We start from the raw sequence: 15,863 nt of genomic DNA on the forward strand, positions 1-15,863 counted from the left end.
GAGACGTTTTAATGACTTCTGGGAGGGCGGGTGTTTTTCTAAGTTCAGGTTTGATAGGAGGGAGAGGCAGCTCAGGAAAGCTTCTGCAGACGCGCCAGCAGGTGCTGGGCCGAGTCTGGAACGACAGATGCTAAACACCGCCAACCTCGCTAATGGCAGCAGTTTCCTTAGTGTTACCACCAGGGGGCACATTGATTTAAGCTGAGCTCTTGACACTGGCCACATCAGAAATGAATTTCTTTTCTTCACCCACCTGGGTTCCTCTCAAGATTTGAGCCCCCGCCGGGCTCGGTGGCTCACACCTGTAATCCCAGCACTTCGGGAGGCCAAGGCAGGTGGATCACTTGAGGTCGGGAGTTCGAGACCAGCCTGGCCAACATGGAGAAACCCTGTCTCTATTAAAAATACAAAATTAGCCGCGCGTGGTGGCACATGCCTGGAATCCCAGCTACTCAGGAGGCTGAGGCAGGAGAATCGCTGGAACCTGGAAGACAGTGGTTGCGGTGAGCCGAGATCACGCCATCGCATTCCAGCCTGGGCAACAAGAGCAAAACTCCATCTCAAGAAATAAAAATTTAAATTTAAACAGAAAGAAAAATACCCTCCTTTCTGCACTTGGCCTCTGTGTTTGTGTCACCAGGTGCCCACATGAGTCTAAAAGACCAGCTCCTGTGGAGGGCAGGGGTCTGTGAGAGGGTCAGCACCCTCCAGAAATGGCTGGAGCTTGAAGTCTGAGCCGGGGAGGGGTCGGACACCCAGTCAGCACAGAACGCTGGAGCCCTGAGCAGGGCTGTGTCCCAGGGCAGGAACTGGGAGCAAGAGGGATGAGAGCCAATGGAGGGTCAGCAGGTGGGCAGAACCTGGACCTGGGATGGAAGAGGCCTGCGTGTGCCAGAGGCCGGCTATATGGACCCATGTGTGCTAGAGGCCGGCTGTATGGACTTGGGCTGGTAGCTGAACCTCTGGGTCTGCTTCTTCCTCCTCAAAATTACAGCCGAGAACACCTGCCCTACCTGCTTGACGGGGCTTTTCTGGGATTTGTCAGGATAGTGGGTGTGAATGGGCTCTGAGCCTGGTAAAGCTCCAGGCCGGCCTGAGAGATGATGGCTCTCATCTTCATTATTTCAGCCTGAGGACCACATCTGCTGACTGCTGAGCTGCATCCGGCCATTAGCTCGAAGTTATGACTAATTGTTTTTTAATGAAAAAAACAAGGTTTGCTTAATGTTTGATGAGTCACGCAAGCGAGCATCTCTGTATCAGGACTCTCTCACTTTCAAAGACGTGGCCTGTTTATCTACCCGTGGTTGAGGGGAGAGGCCAGGTGGGACCCTCTCTCCTGAGGGCCCGCCATGTGCTATGCAAATCCCCTAGCAGAGCAGTAGGGCCAACAGAGTGGTCTCTGCGCTCAAGGAGCCCGGGATGGACAGGAAAGGAAGATCTGCACGGGCTCTGTCTCACACTAGGCAGGATGGGGCACCCTGTAACAGGCACAGGCCAGGGGCTGTGGGGCCAACAGGCCGTGCCAACAACAGATGCCGAGCGGGGTCCTGGCCTACCCTGCAGGTGTAATCCGATGGCTTATGTGTCACCAGGGAGGCCCTGTGCAGCGGGCAGATGGCATTCAGGCTGGGACTTGGACAAGGAAAGGATTCTGCCCCGCAAGGACATTCCAAACATGGGCCTTGGCATGAGCTAAGGTGCAGGAGGACAGGGCAGAGGACACCTAGACACCTGCTCCCAAGGAGCTCTCAGTCCACTTCAGAAGAAGAGAAAAGTAGCCAGGCGCGGTGGCTCACGCCTGTAATCCCAGCGCTTTGGGAGGCCGAGGCTGGCAGATCACCTGAGGTCAGGAGTTTGAGACCAGCCTGACCAACAGGGAGAAACCCCGTCTCTATTAAAAATACAAAAATTAGCTGGGTGTGGTGGCGCGAACCTGTAATCCCAGCTATTCAGGAGGCTGAGGCAGGAGAATTGCTTGAACCCAGGAGGCAGAGGTTGCAGTGAGCCAAGATCGCACCATTGCACTCCAGCCTGGGCAACAGAGAGACTCTCAAAAAGTCTCAAAAAAAAAAAAAAAGGAGAAGAAGAGAAAAACAGAGAACATGAAAGTCACATACACATGATGTGGATGGGGTCAAGGGCCAGAGGCAGGGAGTGTATGGCGGGGGAAAAGCAGTGGCTGGTGTGCTGGAGTCTCCTCCCCTGCCCTGAACTGGGCCTGGCCCACTGTCTCTCCAGACTGTTTTACAGCCTCCTGCCTCCTGGAACGCCTGTCCTCCAATCCAGCGTCCACACTGTCAGCTACACTCCAAAGGCCCCGGTCCTCCGAATCCCACTGTCTACAGGAGACAGTCCAAACCCCTCAGCCTGGCATGCAAGACCCCCTACAGTCTGCCCAGTTCCTATAAACATCCTTTCATTCACCCTATGACCAAGTTACACCAATTTGTCACACCCTGGACATGACCATCATTTTAATGTAAATACATTTACCTAGCCTGACCCCTCTGCCTAGATGCTAAAGAGAATGGGCTCACTCTGGGGTTTGAATCTTAGCACTGTGATCTCAGGTAAGTTACTTAACTTTTTTGTGTATCTGTTTCTCCATCTGTGAAATGGGGATAATGCTATCCACCTTCTAGATTAACTGAGGCCAGGCGCGCTGCCTCACGCCTATAATCTCAGCACTTTGGGAGGCCGAGGTGGGTGGATCACTTGAGGCCAGAAGTTCAAGACTCAGCCTAGGAAACATGGCAAAACCCCTTCTCTACTAAAAATACAAAAAATCAGCCGGGCAAGGTGGTGTACACCTGTAATCCCAGCTACTCGGAAGGATGAGGCACGAGAATCGCTGGAATCCAGGAGGCGGAGGTTGCAGTGAGCAGAGATCGCACCACTGAACTCCAGCCTGGGCGACAGAGTGAGACCTCCATCTCAAAAAAAGAGAAAAAAAAAAAGATTAAATGAATTCAAATAAGTAGAGTTTAGATCAGATCCTAGTACAGGGAAGGTACTCAAAAAAATGTTAACTGTCGTTAGTAACAATGGATGGAAACCCTTGGAGGTTTAGCTCAATGTCACTTGTATTAAGAATGAATTTCTCCTCCCTCTGGGCATAGAGGTGCTGTCATTGTGTGTGTCTTCGTTTTTTCCTAGTGTCTGTTTATGTAACCAACCGTGGGTATTTTTCCATGGCCTCAGGATAGAAATTCAACAGGGGGCAGTCCCTGACAGAACACCCGGCTACTACTGGGCGCTCAGAAAATGCGGCTGCCTGGGCCTGTGCTGGGTGCATGGGAGACCTCCCAGGTGCAGGCTACGGAGGCTGCTCTGCTGTGGTGACAACCCCCAAATCTCAGAGGCTTCAAACATCAAAGGTTCATTTATTTATATTGATTGACTGATTGATTGATTGATTGATTTTAGAGACGGAGTCTCACTCTGTTGCCCAGGCTGGAGTACAGTGGCGCGATCTCTGCTCACTGCAACTCTGCCTTCCAGGCTCAAGCAATTCCCCCTGCCTCAGCCCCCCGAGTAACTGGGATTACAGGTGCCCATCACCACACCTGGCTAATTTTCTTGTATTTTTAGTAGAGACGGGGTTTCACCATGTTGACCAGGCCGGTCTCGGAACTCCTGACCTCAAGTGATCCACCCGCTTCAGCCTCCCAAAGTGCTGGGTTTACAGGCGTGAGCTGCCGCGCCCAGCCCAAAGGTTTCTTTCTCTGTCCCACTGTGTGTCCCTTGCTGGTTGGTGAGGGCTCTACATCATGCTGTCCTCACTCAGGGACCCAGGCTGACAGAGCTGCCACTCTCTGGGGCACCGCCAGTCACTTGTGGCAAAGGGAGGGGAGTGTGGGAAATAGCTCACTGGCTCCTAAAGCCTTCTGCCCAGGAGTGACAGGCATTCCCTGTGCACATCACACTGGCCGAAGCGGATCAGGAGGGAAGGTGCAGCCCTGCGGTGGGCTCATAGCATCGGGAGACTGACGGCCAGCACAGGAGGCCGGCTCACCACTTCAGAAGACTGCTGGCCTCAAACCACTTACTGGCACCTCCTGGGAAGGAGGGCGGGTTGTGCACACGGTTGTGACTTTAGGCCACTGCACTCAGCCCCCACCCAGACAGAGGCTCCAGGCCTCAGGCAACGGAAGTAGCAGGAGCAGCCCTGTTCATTGACAAACTGGGACCCTCCAAGGCTCAGTCCTCAGAGGCAGAGTGGACGCACAGACTGGGAAGGGGACAGAGAGTTCTGGGGCCACACCAAGCACGAGGCTGGACTGCCTGAGCTTGTCAGATGTCCATCCAGTTCCTAACCTTACATTCGCAGACGACATCCACTGCATGGTGGGCAGGTGAGAAAGGCTGCTGCCCTGAGATCAGAGGGCCTGGCTCCTCCCAACAGACAGAGGACTCTGGTATACTCAGCCTACCCTTCTCTCTCATGCAGCCTTCCTCAGGGCTCCAGTGACGACGTCTTAAACTCATTCGGCTGAAAGAAAAATTACGGTAGCAGGCCAGGCGCGGTGGCTCATGCCTGTAATTCCAGCACTTTGGGAGGCCAAGGCAGGTATATCACCTGAGGTCAGGAGTTCAAGACCAGCCTGGCCAACATGGTGAAACCTCGTCTCTACTAAAAATAGAAAAATTAGCCAGCCGTGGTGGTGGACGCCTGTAATCCCAGCTACTTGGGAGGCTGAGGCACAAGAATTGCTTGAACCCGGGAGGCACAGGTTGCAATGAGCAGAGATCGCACCACTGCACTCCAGCCTGGGCGACAGAGTGAGACTCTGTCTAAAAGAAAAAACAAAATGACAGTAACCCCTTGTCATTCACATGGGGTATGTCCCAAGAACCCCCATGGATGCCTGAAACCAAAGCTAGTATTGGATCCTGTATATGCCATGTTTTTCCTATATATACATATCTGTAATGTAATTTAGTTTATAAATTAGGCACAGTAAGAGATTAACTACAACAATAAGGTAGAACAATTTTTAGGGTTTTTTTTGAGACAGAGTCTCGCTCTGTCACCCAGGCTGGAGTGCAGTGGCGCAATCTCAGCTCACTGCAACCTCTGCCTCCCGAGCTCAAGCGATTCTCCCGCCTCAGAATCATGAGTAGCTGGGATTACAGCACCCGCCACCACGCCCAGCTAATTTTTGTATTTCCAGTAGAGACGGGGTTTCACCACTTTGGCCAGGTTGGTTTCAAACTCCTGACGTCAGGTGATCCACCTGGCTTGGCCTCCCAAAGTGCTAGGATTACAGGCGTGAGCCACCGCACCCAGTCAAAGTAGAACAGTTTTAACAATACACTGTAATAAAAGTTATCACACACTGTAATCGATCGTAACTTTTGCAGTTCCAGGTGTGACAGCAAAACTGGCATGAGGCCGGGGTCAGTGGCTCCCGCCTACAATCCTAGTACTTTGGGAGGCCGATGTGGGCGGATCATCTGAGGTCAGGGGATCGAGACCAGCCTTGCCAACATGGTGAAACCCCATCTCTACTAAAACTACAAAAAAATTAGCCAGGAGTGGTGGCAGGAGCCTATAGTCTCAGCTACTCAGAAGGGTGAGGCAAGGGAATCGCTTGAACATGGGAGGCAGTTCAGTGAGCCGAGATTGTGCCACTGCACTCCAGCCTGGGCAACAGAGTGTGACACTGTGTCTCAAAAAAAACAAAAAAAAAAAACAAAAATCAAAAAAAAACTAGCATGAATTTTTCTTTACAATTTCACAGACAGAAGATTCAGCATTTTGTTCCCATCTTTTCACTTAAAGGAAGCACCTTAGGGTTTCTCTTTGGCATATCCGAATAGCCGCATCACTACTCTGGTGCTTTGGGGCCCTTATGAAGTAAGAGTGACCAGAACACAAGCACTGTCATACCAGGACGGGCCATCTGATGACCAAGTGACTGACCGGGGCAGGGAGTGTCTACGGTGTGGACATGGGGGAAACAGGGACAGTTCGCATCCCGGACGGCACGGCAGAGACGATCACACTGCTCAGAACCACGCACAGTGGAAAACTTGGGAACTGTTTCAGGAATTTTCCATTTAATATGGGCTTTAGTATCTGACATTTGCCCAGCATGATCAGGCATTTGCTCTCATCTCAGAGCTTCCAGATAATCGCATAATTTGTAAAATGACATTTATAAAGAGACAATATGTTTCATACCTGTCGTGGATACTGAGAGAGAGAGAGAGACTACGACCGCCTCCCAAACTTGTGGTTGCCTAGGTGCCTCTGGGCCAGGCCTGCCTGAGCCTGGGCTCCCTTGGGGGTCTGGCAGTAGACGCAGCGATGGTGGCCCCCTCCTGGAAACCACCCCACAGCCATCCCTACCAATCACAGGAAGGCTTGCGATGCTCTGGGGTCCCTGCAGGGATGCTGACTCAAATAGATGTTTCTGCTGAGCCAGGAACAGACAGTGGGCCAGCGAAGCCCACACCACGCGAAAGGAGAGCCTAGGTCTATGGGACACAGAGTTCTCTTTGAATGAACTACCTGCCCCATCTGGCAGGAGTCGGCCTGGCTGCGTCCCCTCCCATCAAGGCTTCTGGAACGTGCAGGGGCAAAACCACTGCTGCACAGACATGCTCCTGGCAAGGGTCCTGCTGGTGCCTTGTCAGGTTCTGGAGTGGTGTGAGCCGCACAGCATCGGTCCCCCTTGCTGCTCGGGCCATCTGCCTCTCCTTCTCTGCAACCTGCCTTCCAGGCAGTTGTGCCGTGAAGACCTCGGCAGCCCGGGTGCGGCAAGCTCTCCTGGGGCTGAGTACACGCAGCAAGAAGGCTGGCACGCAGCCCCGCATCGTCCTCTGAGCCAGCCTCCTGCATCGTGCTTGGGTTACTCCCTGGCCCAGCTGAGCACCTGCGGCCAGGGGGAGGATGAGACTAGGAAAGGGGCCTCCGGTCACATGGTTCAGTCCAGGACAGAAGAACTTTTCCAGAAGTCCATATGACCTGAGTCTGAGCTTCAGGTCTCCAAAAACAATAATCGAAAGCTGGGCATGGGGCAGGTCTTCTTTTCTTACTTGGGGCCACAGTCACAGGACTTTCTGGTATCTGAAGTACACACTGATCTGCTCTCTGTCTACAAGTGAACCACAGAGGAGTCTGCTGACCAGGAGGCTGGGTTACTGTGCTCTCACGCTCTCTCTCTCCCACACTGACATTTGTAAAGAGCTCCCAGGCGGGTCTCTTTCAGAAGGCACTCATTTGGGATCTGACTGACGGCTCCTGGCTGCCTTATTAGAGTATGTTCTGAAGGGAAGTTCTTGGCCGAGATGGAACCTCACAACAAGCACGGCTTAAAAGCTGTCCACTGAACTGTCCAGGGAAAGGATGACCCACAGATGGTGTCAGGAATGTTAACCAGGTAACATTCGCAGCAGTCCTTTGGCGAAAGAGTTTGCTGTCTTAAGATTCCTTCTGGTTGAGGTGTCTCCGGAGCATGACCAGAGCTGCCCCGACAGCTGCGTCCACATCCTGCCCAAAGGACATGGGCAATGGGAAAGCCCTCTGCACCTCCTGCTTCAGCACCTCGTTCCTGGACAGCGCACTCCCACTGCCCATCACCCGCTCCACGCCCCACTCCTGGAGCTGCTGAATCGGAAGCATGGAGTGCAGGTTCTGAACAATGCTTCGGCACAGAGCCCGGGTCACGTGCCCCAGGGAGAGGTCAGAGGAGGAGATGCTGGTCACGGAGGCCAGCTGGTCCGGCAGGTGCCTCTCCCCCAGCACCGTTGGGGTGATGGTCAGGTGGGTATCTCTCTGCTGCACAGCTGCCTGGATCATGCGTGAATACACGGTGGATTCTTCAACCTCCAGGCCTGCCAGAGACAGAGAGATCTGTGTGAGCTCCTGCAGCCCCCTCGATGTAGGCTGAGATGGTACAGAATATTCCCCCAGGGTGCGAACAGCGCTACTTGCTGCTTCTCCTCCCGCTGCGGCTGGTGGTTCTGGGCTCAGGGACTTCTATAGCCAGGCTAGCTGTACTCTGCCCTGGATCCCCGCCCGCTGTCTCAGTGCAGACCCCAGCCAGACATCACGGTGAGATCTCGTAAGTGCTGCTGTGAGCCCTAACCCTAACCCTAACCCAGGCTTCTTAACCAAAGGGACCAAGTGCATATACTGATTAATAACTACCATTGGCCGGGCATGGGGGCTCAGTTCTGCAATCTCAGCACTTTGGGAGGACGAGGCAGGAGGATCACCTGAGGTCAGGAGTTCGAGACCAGCCTGGCCAACATGGTGGAACCCCGACTCTACTAAAAGTACAAAAATTAGCCGGGTGTGGTGGCAGGCACCTGTAATCCCAGCTACTCAGGAGGCTGAGGCAGGAGAATCGCTTGAACCTGGGAGGCAGAGGTTGCAGTGAGTGGAGCTTGCGCCACTGCACTCCAGCCTGGGTGACAAGAGCAAGACTCCATCTAAAAAAAAAAAAAAAAAGCTATCATCATGGATGTTATTAGAGTCATTAGCAGCATCAGAAATCTCAGGATCCAGGACCGACCACTGTCTGGGCCACCCTTGTTATGTGCCCAGGACACCTGAAAGCCAATGAGGAAGGATGAGTTGACCATCCTACAACTTGCTTTTCTGTGTCAAGCCAGAATCCCGGTTGGACTTTTCTCCCTGACACCATGTTAGCTCTGCGTTCGTTTTTGTTTTGTTTTTTTCTGAGACTCACTCTGTCGCCCAGGCTGGAGTGCAGTGGCACGTATCCTATCGGCTCACTATAACCTCTGCCTCCCTGGTTCAAGCGATTCTCCAGCCTCAGCCTCACAGGTAGCTGGAATTACAGGCCCACACCGCCACACCCGGCTAATTTTGGTATTTTTAGTAGAGACGAAGTTTTACTACATTGGACAGGCTGGTCTCAAGCTCTTGATCTCAAGTGATCTACCTGCCTCAGCCTCCCAAAGTACTGGGGTTACAGGCGTGAGCCACCACGCCCGGCCAGCTCTGCATTCTTAAAACAAACAAATGAAAAAAAAAAAAAAAGGACCAAGCACGGTGGCTCACGTCTGTAATCCTAGCACTCTGGGAGGTCAAGACAGGCAGATGACTTGAAGTCAGGAGTTCCAGACCAGCCTGCACAACATGGTAAAACCCCGTCTCTACTAAAAATACAAAAATTAGCCAGGTATGGCACTATGTGCCAGTAGTCCCAGCTATTTGGGATACTGAGGCATAAGAATAGCTTGAACCCAGATGGCAGAGCTTGCAGTGAGCTGAGATGGTGCCACCACACTCCAGTCTGGGTGACAGTGCGAGACTTGGTCAAAAAAAAAAAAAAAAAAAGCCTTTGCTTTCAATGCACTTTGACCTTAGAATCACTTTTTGATCTCTAACCTAGCATTACCTGAGGGAAAGCAAACATCGCCTTGATAAGAAGAAAGTTATCAACACTGGGGCTTCTTGAGAGCACTGTGGGCCCATCTCCAGACTTTCTAATTTAACTGGTGTGGGTTGCAGGCTGAGGGCTAGAATTTGTAAACACTTGCGGGTGATTCTTATACACAGCCAGGCTGGGGAGCCCCCGACCTAGACCTACGGCTTCTCCAGCCTGAACGTACAGATGAGTCACTCAGGGTTCTTTTTTTTTTTTTTTGAGATGGAGTCTCGCTCTGTCACCCAGGCTGGAGTACAGTGGCATGATCTCGGCTCATTGCAACCTCTGCCTTCCGGGTTCAAGGGATTCTTCTGCGTCAGCCTCCCGAGTAACTGGTATTACAGATACCTACCACCACGCCAGGCTAATTTTTGTATTTTTAGTAGAGGCAGGGTTTCACCATATTGGCCAGGCTGGTCTTGAACTCCTGACCTCATGATCCGCCCTCCTCGGCCTTCCAAAGTGTTGGGATTACAGGTGTGAGCCACTGCGCCCGGCCAGGGATCTTTTTAACACATCGCTTGGACTCAGATTGCCTAGGGCTGACCCTAAGGTTCTGAGTTTGTTAAAAGCTCCCAGAGGAAGCTGTACTGCAGGCCCTGTACTGTGGACCAGGCTTTCTGAGGAGAAAGTTCTAGAGCAGTGCTTATTAATACTCCAGGCCTCAGAATCACCTGAGGAACTTTTATATAACATCATGCTCAAGGCCCACACCCAGTCCAATAAATCAGAATTTATGGGTGTGGGACCAGGACGCAATGCTATTTTTAAACTCCACAATACTTCCCGGGTGTGGTCACTGCTGAGACCCACTAATCTAGAGGGTCACCAAGGAGTCACCATGGGAACATTGAACCTCTGCAAATGCAGGGGTGCAGGGGTGCAATCTCAGCCCCACTGCAACCTCCGCATCCTGGGTTCGAGCGACTCTCCTGCCTCAGCCTCCCAAGTAGCTGGAATTACAGGCGTGTGTCACCACACCTGGCTAACTTTTGTATTTTTAGTAGAAACAGGTTGGCCAGGCTGGTCTCGAACTCCTGACCTCAGATGATCCGCCCGCCTCGTCCTCCCAAAGTGCTGGGATGACAGGCGTGAGCCACCACGCCTGGCTGTTTTATTTTTTAAATCATGTTCTTGTCTTTCTTTCGTAAAACTTCAGGAAAAAAGGTTTTTGTTTTTTTTTTTACAGACAGGGTCTTGCTTGTTGCCCCGGCTAGACTTGAACAACTTTGAGCTCAAGCGATCCTTCCGCCTCGGCCTCCTGAGTAGCTGGGATTACAGCCACGTGTCACCATGCACAGCACCAAAAACAGTTGTAAAGGAAGGTTAAAACATACTCAAGGTCTTCTTCCTTTCTGGGAAATACTTGGGCCATGACCCAAGCCCTGGGGTACCTGAAGGAAGGTGAATCCCAGCTGGAGGCCTGAAAGAGAGGCTTGGCCTCTAGCAGAGTGTCTGCGTCCTCAGCTCCCCCTAACCTATTAGTGAGGACTCATGGAGGCCAAAGCTGCTACGAGCTGTTGAGTTAATTCTAACCCATGGACTTAAGACCACAAGACACTGGAACTGGGGGAAGGGACTTGCCAAGGCCGAGACTCAGGGACACAGCTGGGAACCAAGGCCCCTCTCCTGGGTTCCACCCCGCACCGTGTTTCTCTGAGAAATGTCTACATTGGACCGGGCGTGGTGGCTCACACCTGTAATCCCAGCACTTTGGGAGGCTGAGGCAGGCAGATCACGAGGTCAGGAGACCGAGACCATTCTGGCTAACACGGTGAAACCCCATCTCTACTAAAAATACAAAAAATTAGCTGGGCATGGTGGTGGGTGCCTGTAGTATCTGCTACTTGGGAGGCTGAGGCAGGAGAATGGCGTGAACCTAGGAGGTGGAGCTTGCAGTGAGCCGAGATTGCACTATTGCACTCCAGCGAGACTCCATCTCAAAAAAAAAAAAAAAAGAAAAGAAAAGAAAAAGAAATGCCTACATCAGGCCGGGCACAGTGGCTCGCGCCTGTAATCCCAGCACTTTGGGAGGTCAAGGTGGGTGGATCACCTGAGGCCAGGAGTTCGAGATCAGCCTGGCCAACACGGTGAAACCCCGTCTCTACTAAAAATACAAAAACTTGCCAGGCATGGTGGCAGGCACCTGTAATCCCAGCTACTTGGAAGGCTGAGTCAGAAGAATCCCTTGAACCCAGGTGGCAGAGCTTGCAGTGAGCCAAGATCGCGCCACTGCACTCCAGCCTGGGTGACAGAGTGAGACTCTGTCTCAAAAAAAAAAAAAAGAAGAAGAAGAAAAGAAGAAGAAACGTTTGCATCGCACTTCCTATGGGCCAGTCTTCTCAGGATATAAGTGCATTGTAAGTGAAATACGCACCATTGCAAGTCGAGGAACATCTGTCTATGGAGAGCAGAGAAAACCTCATAAATTCTACCCCAGGAATAAGAGAAGGGAGCAGGAGGGGAAAAGGGGGAGCAGGGAGGGCGGGGGAAAGCTGGGGAGACTGTTAGGAAGGTTCACAGTCAAGGTTGAGGGAAGGGTGCCTGACCCAAACAAAAAAGTAGGTGATGGCAGCTCAGAGGACAAGAAGAAAAGAGGCTGCAAGCTCAGATCCCGAAGGATCGGAGAAATATGCCAGGACCTGGTGGGGTCTGAGACCTGAATGTGGACACTGAAACCGCACATGAAGCTCCAAGACCCTGCCGGGTAGAAACGACAGGCAGAGAACACAGCGCTGTGCGGACCACACCTTACCTAGATCTGCCATCCACTGAACCAGCATGTGGACGAACGTGGCCAGCACATTGCCCCCGTTGAGTGACGCGGCCACCCCCAGGTAGGTCCTGTCGAAGTATGGGAAGTAGGCGACTGGGGCTGTAGGGTCTGGAGTCTGTCCGGGCTGGAATCCGGAAGGCATGGAGGCTGCCAGCTGAACCGAGGTGCTGATGTTGAGAACTGGGGTCCAGAGAAAGCAGAACTTAGGCCTGTGGGGCTAACTCAGAGGTCACGAGTCACAGTTTGGCAATAAGAGAGGGTGGCCTGTCAGGCTAATTCAGAGGTCATGAGTCATAGTTCAGCAGTGAGAGAGGGTGGGGTTTTAAAAATATGTCCAGGGTAGTTAGAAGGGCAAGGTGTTGAAGAGATGTTGATCAAAGGATTTTTTTTTTCTTTTTCTTTTTTTTGAGACAGGGTCTCGCTCTGTCACCCAGGCTGGAGTGCAATGATGCGATCTTGGCTCACCGCCTCCCAGGTTCAAGCAATTTGCCTCAGCCTCCCAAGTAGCTGGGACTACAGGTGTGAGCCACCACGCCCGGCTAATTTTTGTATTTTTAGTAGAGATGGGGTTTCACCATCTTGGCCAGACTGGTCTTGAACTCCTGGCCTCATGATCCATTCACCTTGGCCTCCCAAAGTGCTGGGATTACAGGCGTGAGCCACTGCACCCGGCCGATACTCCTCCTTTCAAGAGGTAGAACCTGATTCCTCTCCTCGTGAAAAGGGGGCTGGACTTAGTGACTCACTTCTAGTGAACGAAATAAAGCCCAAGAGACAGTGTGTGACTTCAGAGGCTAAGTCATAAAAGGCGCTGCGGCTCCTGTCTTGGTCACGCTGTCTTGTGGATCACTTGCTCTCGGGGAAGGCAGGTGCCACGTCATGAGAAGCCCTGTGGAGAGCCTCACGTGCCAGGGAACTGAGGCCTTCTGCCGACAGCATGACACATGGGCTCAGGGGCAGATCCTCCAGGCTCAATCAAGCCTTTGGAAGACTGCAGCTCCAGTGTGAATGCAACTTCACAAGAGACCTTGAGCCAGGCCATCCTGCCCCACTCAAAATCCCGACCCTCAGAAACTGTCCAAAATAATAAACGCCTGTTGTTTTAGGCTACTACATATCAGGGTAATTTGTTACACAGCAAAAGAAAACTATGACAGGGTAAGACCTCAGACCAAGGGCTTTATCCTCTGGAGAGGGTTCATTCATTGGCAGGGAGTACCACGCTTGCTATTTCCAAAGTATTCTCCCTTTTATGTTGTGGTTTTTGTTTTTGTTTTTGTTTCTGAGACAGAGTTTCATTCTGTCACCCAGGCTGGAGTGCAATGGTGCAATCTCGGCTCACTGCAACCTCTGTCCCCTGGTTCAAGTGACTCTCCTGCCTCAGCCTCCTGAGTAGCTGGGATTACAGGCACATGCCACCACACCCAGCTAATTTTTTGTATTTTTAGTAGCAATGGGGTTTCACCATGTTGGCCAGGCTGGTCTCGAACTCCTGACCTCAGGTGATCCACCCGCCTCGGCCTCCCAAAGTGCTGGGATTACAGGCCTGAGCCACTGCGCCCAGCCCCAAAGTATTCTCTTCACACCTTCCCTGTCACCAGCAGCGGGAAATCCCCTGGACCCAGCACAGAGTGGATGAGTTTCTCCTCTAATTCCAGGCCAGAGCTTGGGGGCTGTTCCAGCAGTGCCTTCTCCATTTCCCATGAGACCGAGCTAAAAAGCCTGCTTGTCCCAATCTGTTTACGGGCCAGAGTTCAGCATCCAATTTTCCCACCCACTCAGGGGGTCAAAAGCAAAGACAGCAAAAAGAAGCCTCAGGAAGCCAATACCGTTTGCTTTCTGCCACATCAAGCTTCCCACCGTGACTATAAACTGGAAGTAACATGCCCTCCACCGTCCCCTCGGCTGGAGGCAACAACACTTTTGTTACTTTCACTCTCGTTTACATTTTGTAGCATTTATCAGTGCTGTTTGAAAAAATTCCAGCGGCTGGGCACAGTGGCTCATGCCTGTAATCCCAGCACTTTGGGAGGACGAGGTGGGTGGATCGCCTGAGGTCAGGAGTTCAAGACCAGCCTGACCAAGATGGTGAAACCCCATGCCTACTAAAAATACAAAAGTTAGCTGGGTGTGGTGGCGCACACCTGTAATCCCAGCTACTTGGGAGGCTGAGGCAGGAGAATTGCCTGAACCCGGGAGGTGGAGGTTACGGTGAGCCGAGATCGCACCACTGCACTCAGGAAAGGAAAGGAGAAAGGAGAAAGAAAGGAGAAAGGAGAAAGGAGAGGAAAGGAAAAAGGAAAAAGGAAAGGAAAGGAAAAAGGAAAAGGAAAAGGAAAGGAAAGGAAAGGGGAAAGGAAAAGGAAAAGAAAGGAAAGGAAAGGTAAGGAAAAAGGAAAGGAAAAGAAAAAAGAAAGGAAAAGGAAAAGAAAAGGAAAGGGAAAGGAAAGGAAAGAAGGGGAAAAAGAAAAAGAAAGGAAAGGAAAAGGAAAGGAAGGCAAAGGAAAGAAGGGGAAAAAGAAAAGAAAAGAAAAGAAGGGGAAAAAGAAAAAACTCTAATCGGGAGGCCGTTAGACAAAGGTGTGGCTGTAGTACTGTGAATTCCTATGTGAACAAACCAAACCCCAATGTAAACAGTAAAATGAAACTGGAAACTACACCAATCAGAAACCACCAACGAATGTCTAACTTGGAATTGTCCACTCTCACCAGTCAGAATTATCTTCTGTGTCTGGCTTCTGCAAACACCTTACGAAAGTCTTCGCTCATGCCCCTCTCAGTGGTGTACTAGCCGCCTGCTCTCTAGTGCTACCCTGATTCAGGAATCACTGAATGCTCAAATAAACTTCTTAATATTTAAAGGTACTTAAGTTTTTCTTTTCCTTTTTTTTTTTTTTTTGAGACAGAGTCTCACTCTGTCACCCAGGCTGGAATGCGGTGGTGTGATCTCAGCTCACTGCAACTTCTGCCTTCCAGGTTCAAGCAATTCTCCTGTCTCAGCCTCCTGAGTATCTGGGATTACAGGCGTGTGCCTCTATATCCAGCTAAATTTTGTATTTTTGGTAGAGATGAGGTTTCATCATGTTGGCCAGGCTGGTCTCGAACTCTTTGCCTCAAGTGATCTGCCTGCCTCAGCCTCCCAAAGTGCTGGGATTACAGGCGTGAGCCACCATGTCCAGCCAAGTTTTTCTTTAATCAGATCTGGTGGCATAAGTGGGATCTGAAGCCACCCACCTCGTGATGACCTCTGGGAGCAACAAGCAAACGAGCATAAGTACCCACTGAGCCTCTGCACTCATTGCTTCTTACTGCACATTTGCACGCCATCACCAGTAAGCCCTCTTGGACGTATGAACTTCACAAGTTGTGTTAAGTTCACCTAGTTACTTGGACTTTTTTTTTTTTTTTGAGGCGGAGTCTCGCTCTGTCACCCAGGCTGGAGTGCAATGGCCGGATCTCGGCTCACTGCAAGCTCCGCCTCCTGGGTTTACGCCATTCTCCTGCCTCAGCCTCCCGAGTAGCTGGGACTACAGGCACCCGCCACCTCGCCCAGCTAGTTTTTTGTATTTTTTAGTAGAGACGAGGTTTCACCGTGTTAGCCAGGATGGTCTCGATCTCCTGACCTCATGATCCGCCCGTCTCGGCCTCCCAAAGTGCTGGGATTACAGGCTTGAGCC

At 51.7% G+C, this 15,863-nt stretch overlaps 1 protein-coding gene across 1 annotated transcript in view; it reads right to left on the reverse strand.

The window, feature by feature from the left end:
* Nucleotides 1–6,043: 6,043 nt before the first annotated feature.
* SHPK (sedoheptulokinase) overlaps nucleotides 6,044–15,863 on the reverse strand; it is a 29,476-nt gene continuing 19,656 nt past the window's right edge. Inside the window, exons 6-7 of the mRNA XM_008009873.3 lie at nucleotides 12,166–12,366; nucleotides 6,044–7,845 (exon numbers count right to left, since the gene is read on the reverse strand). Coding sequence (XP_008008064.3) covers nucleotides 7,433–7,845; nucleotides 12,166–12,366 — 614 coding nt within the window. The 3' untranslated portion in view covers nucleotides 6,044–7,432. The remainder of the gene's footprint in view (nucleotides 7,846–12,165; nucleotides 12,367–15,863) is intronic.

The sequence above is a fragment of the Chlorocebus sabaeus genome, chromosome 16, assembly GCF_047675955.1.
Source record: "Chlorocebus sabaeus isolate Y175 chromosome 16, mChlSab1.0.hap1, whole genome shotgun sequence".
NCBI classification, from domain to species: domain Eukaryota; kingdom Metazoa; phylum Chordata; class Mammalia; order Primates; family Cercopithecidae; genus Chlorocebus; species Chlorocebus sabaeus.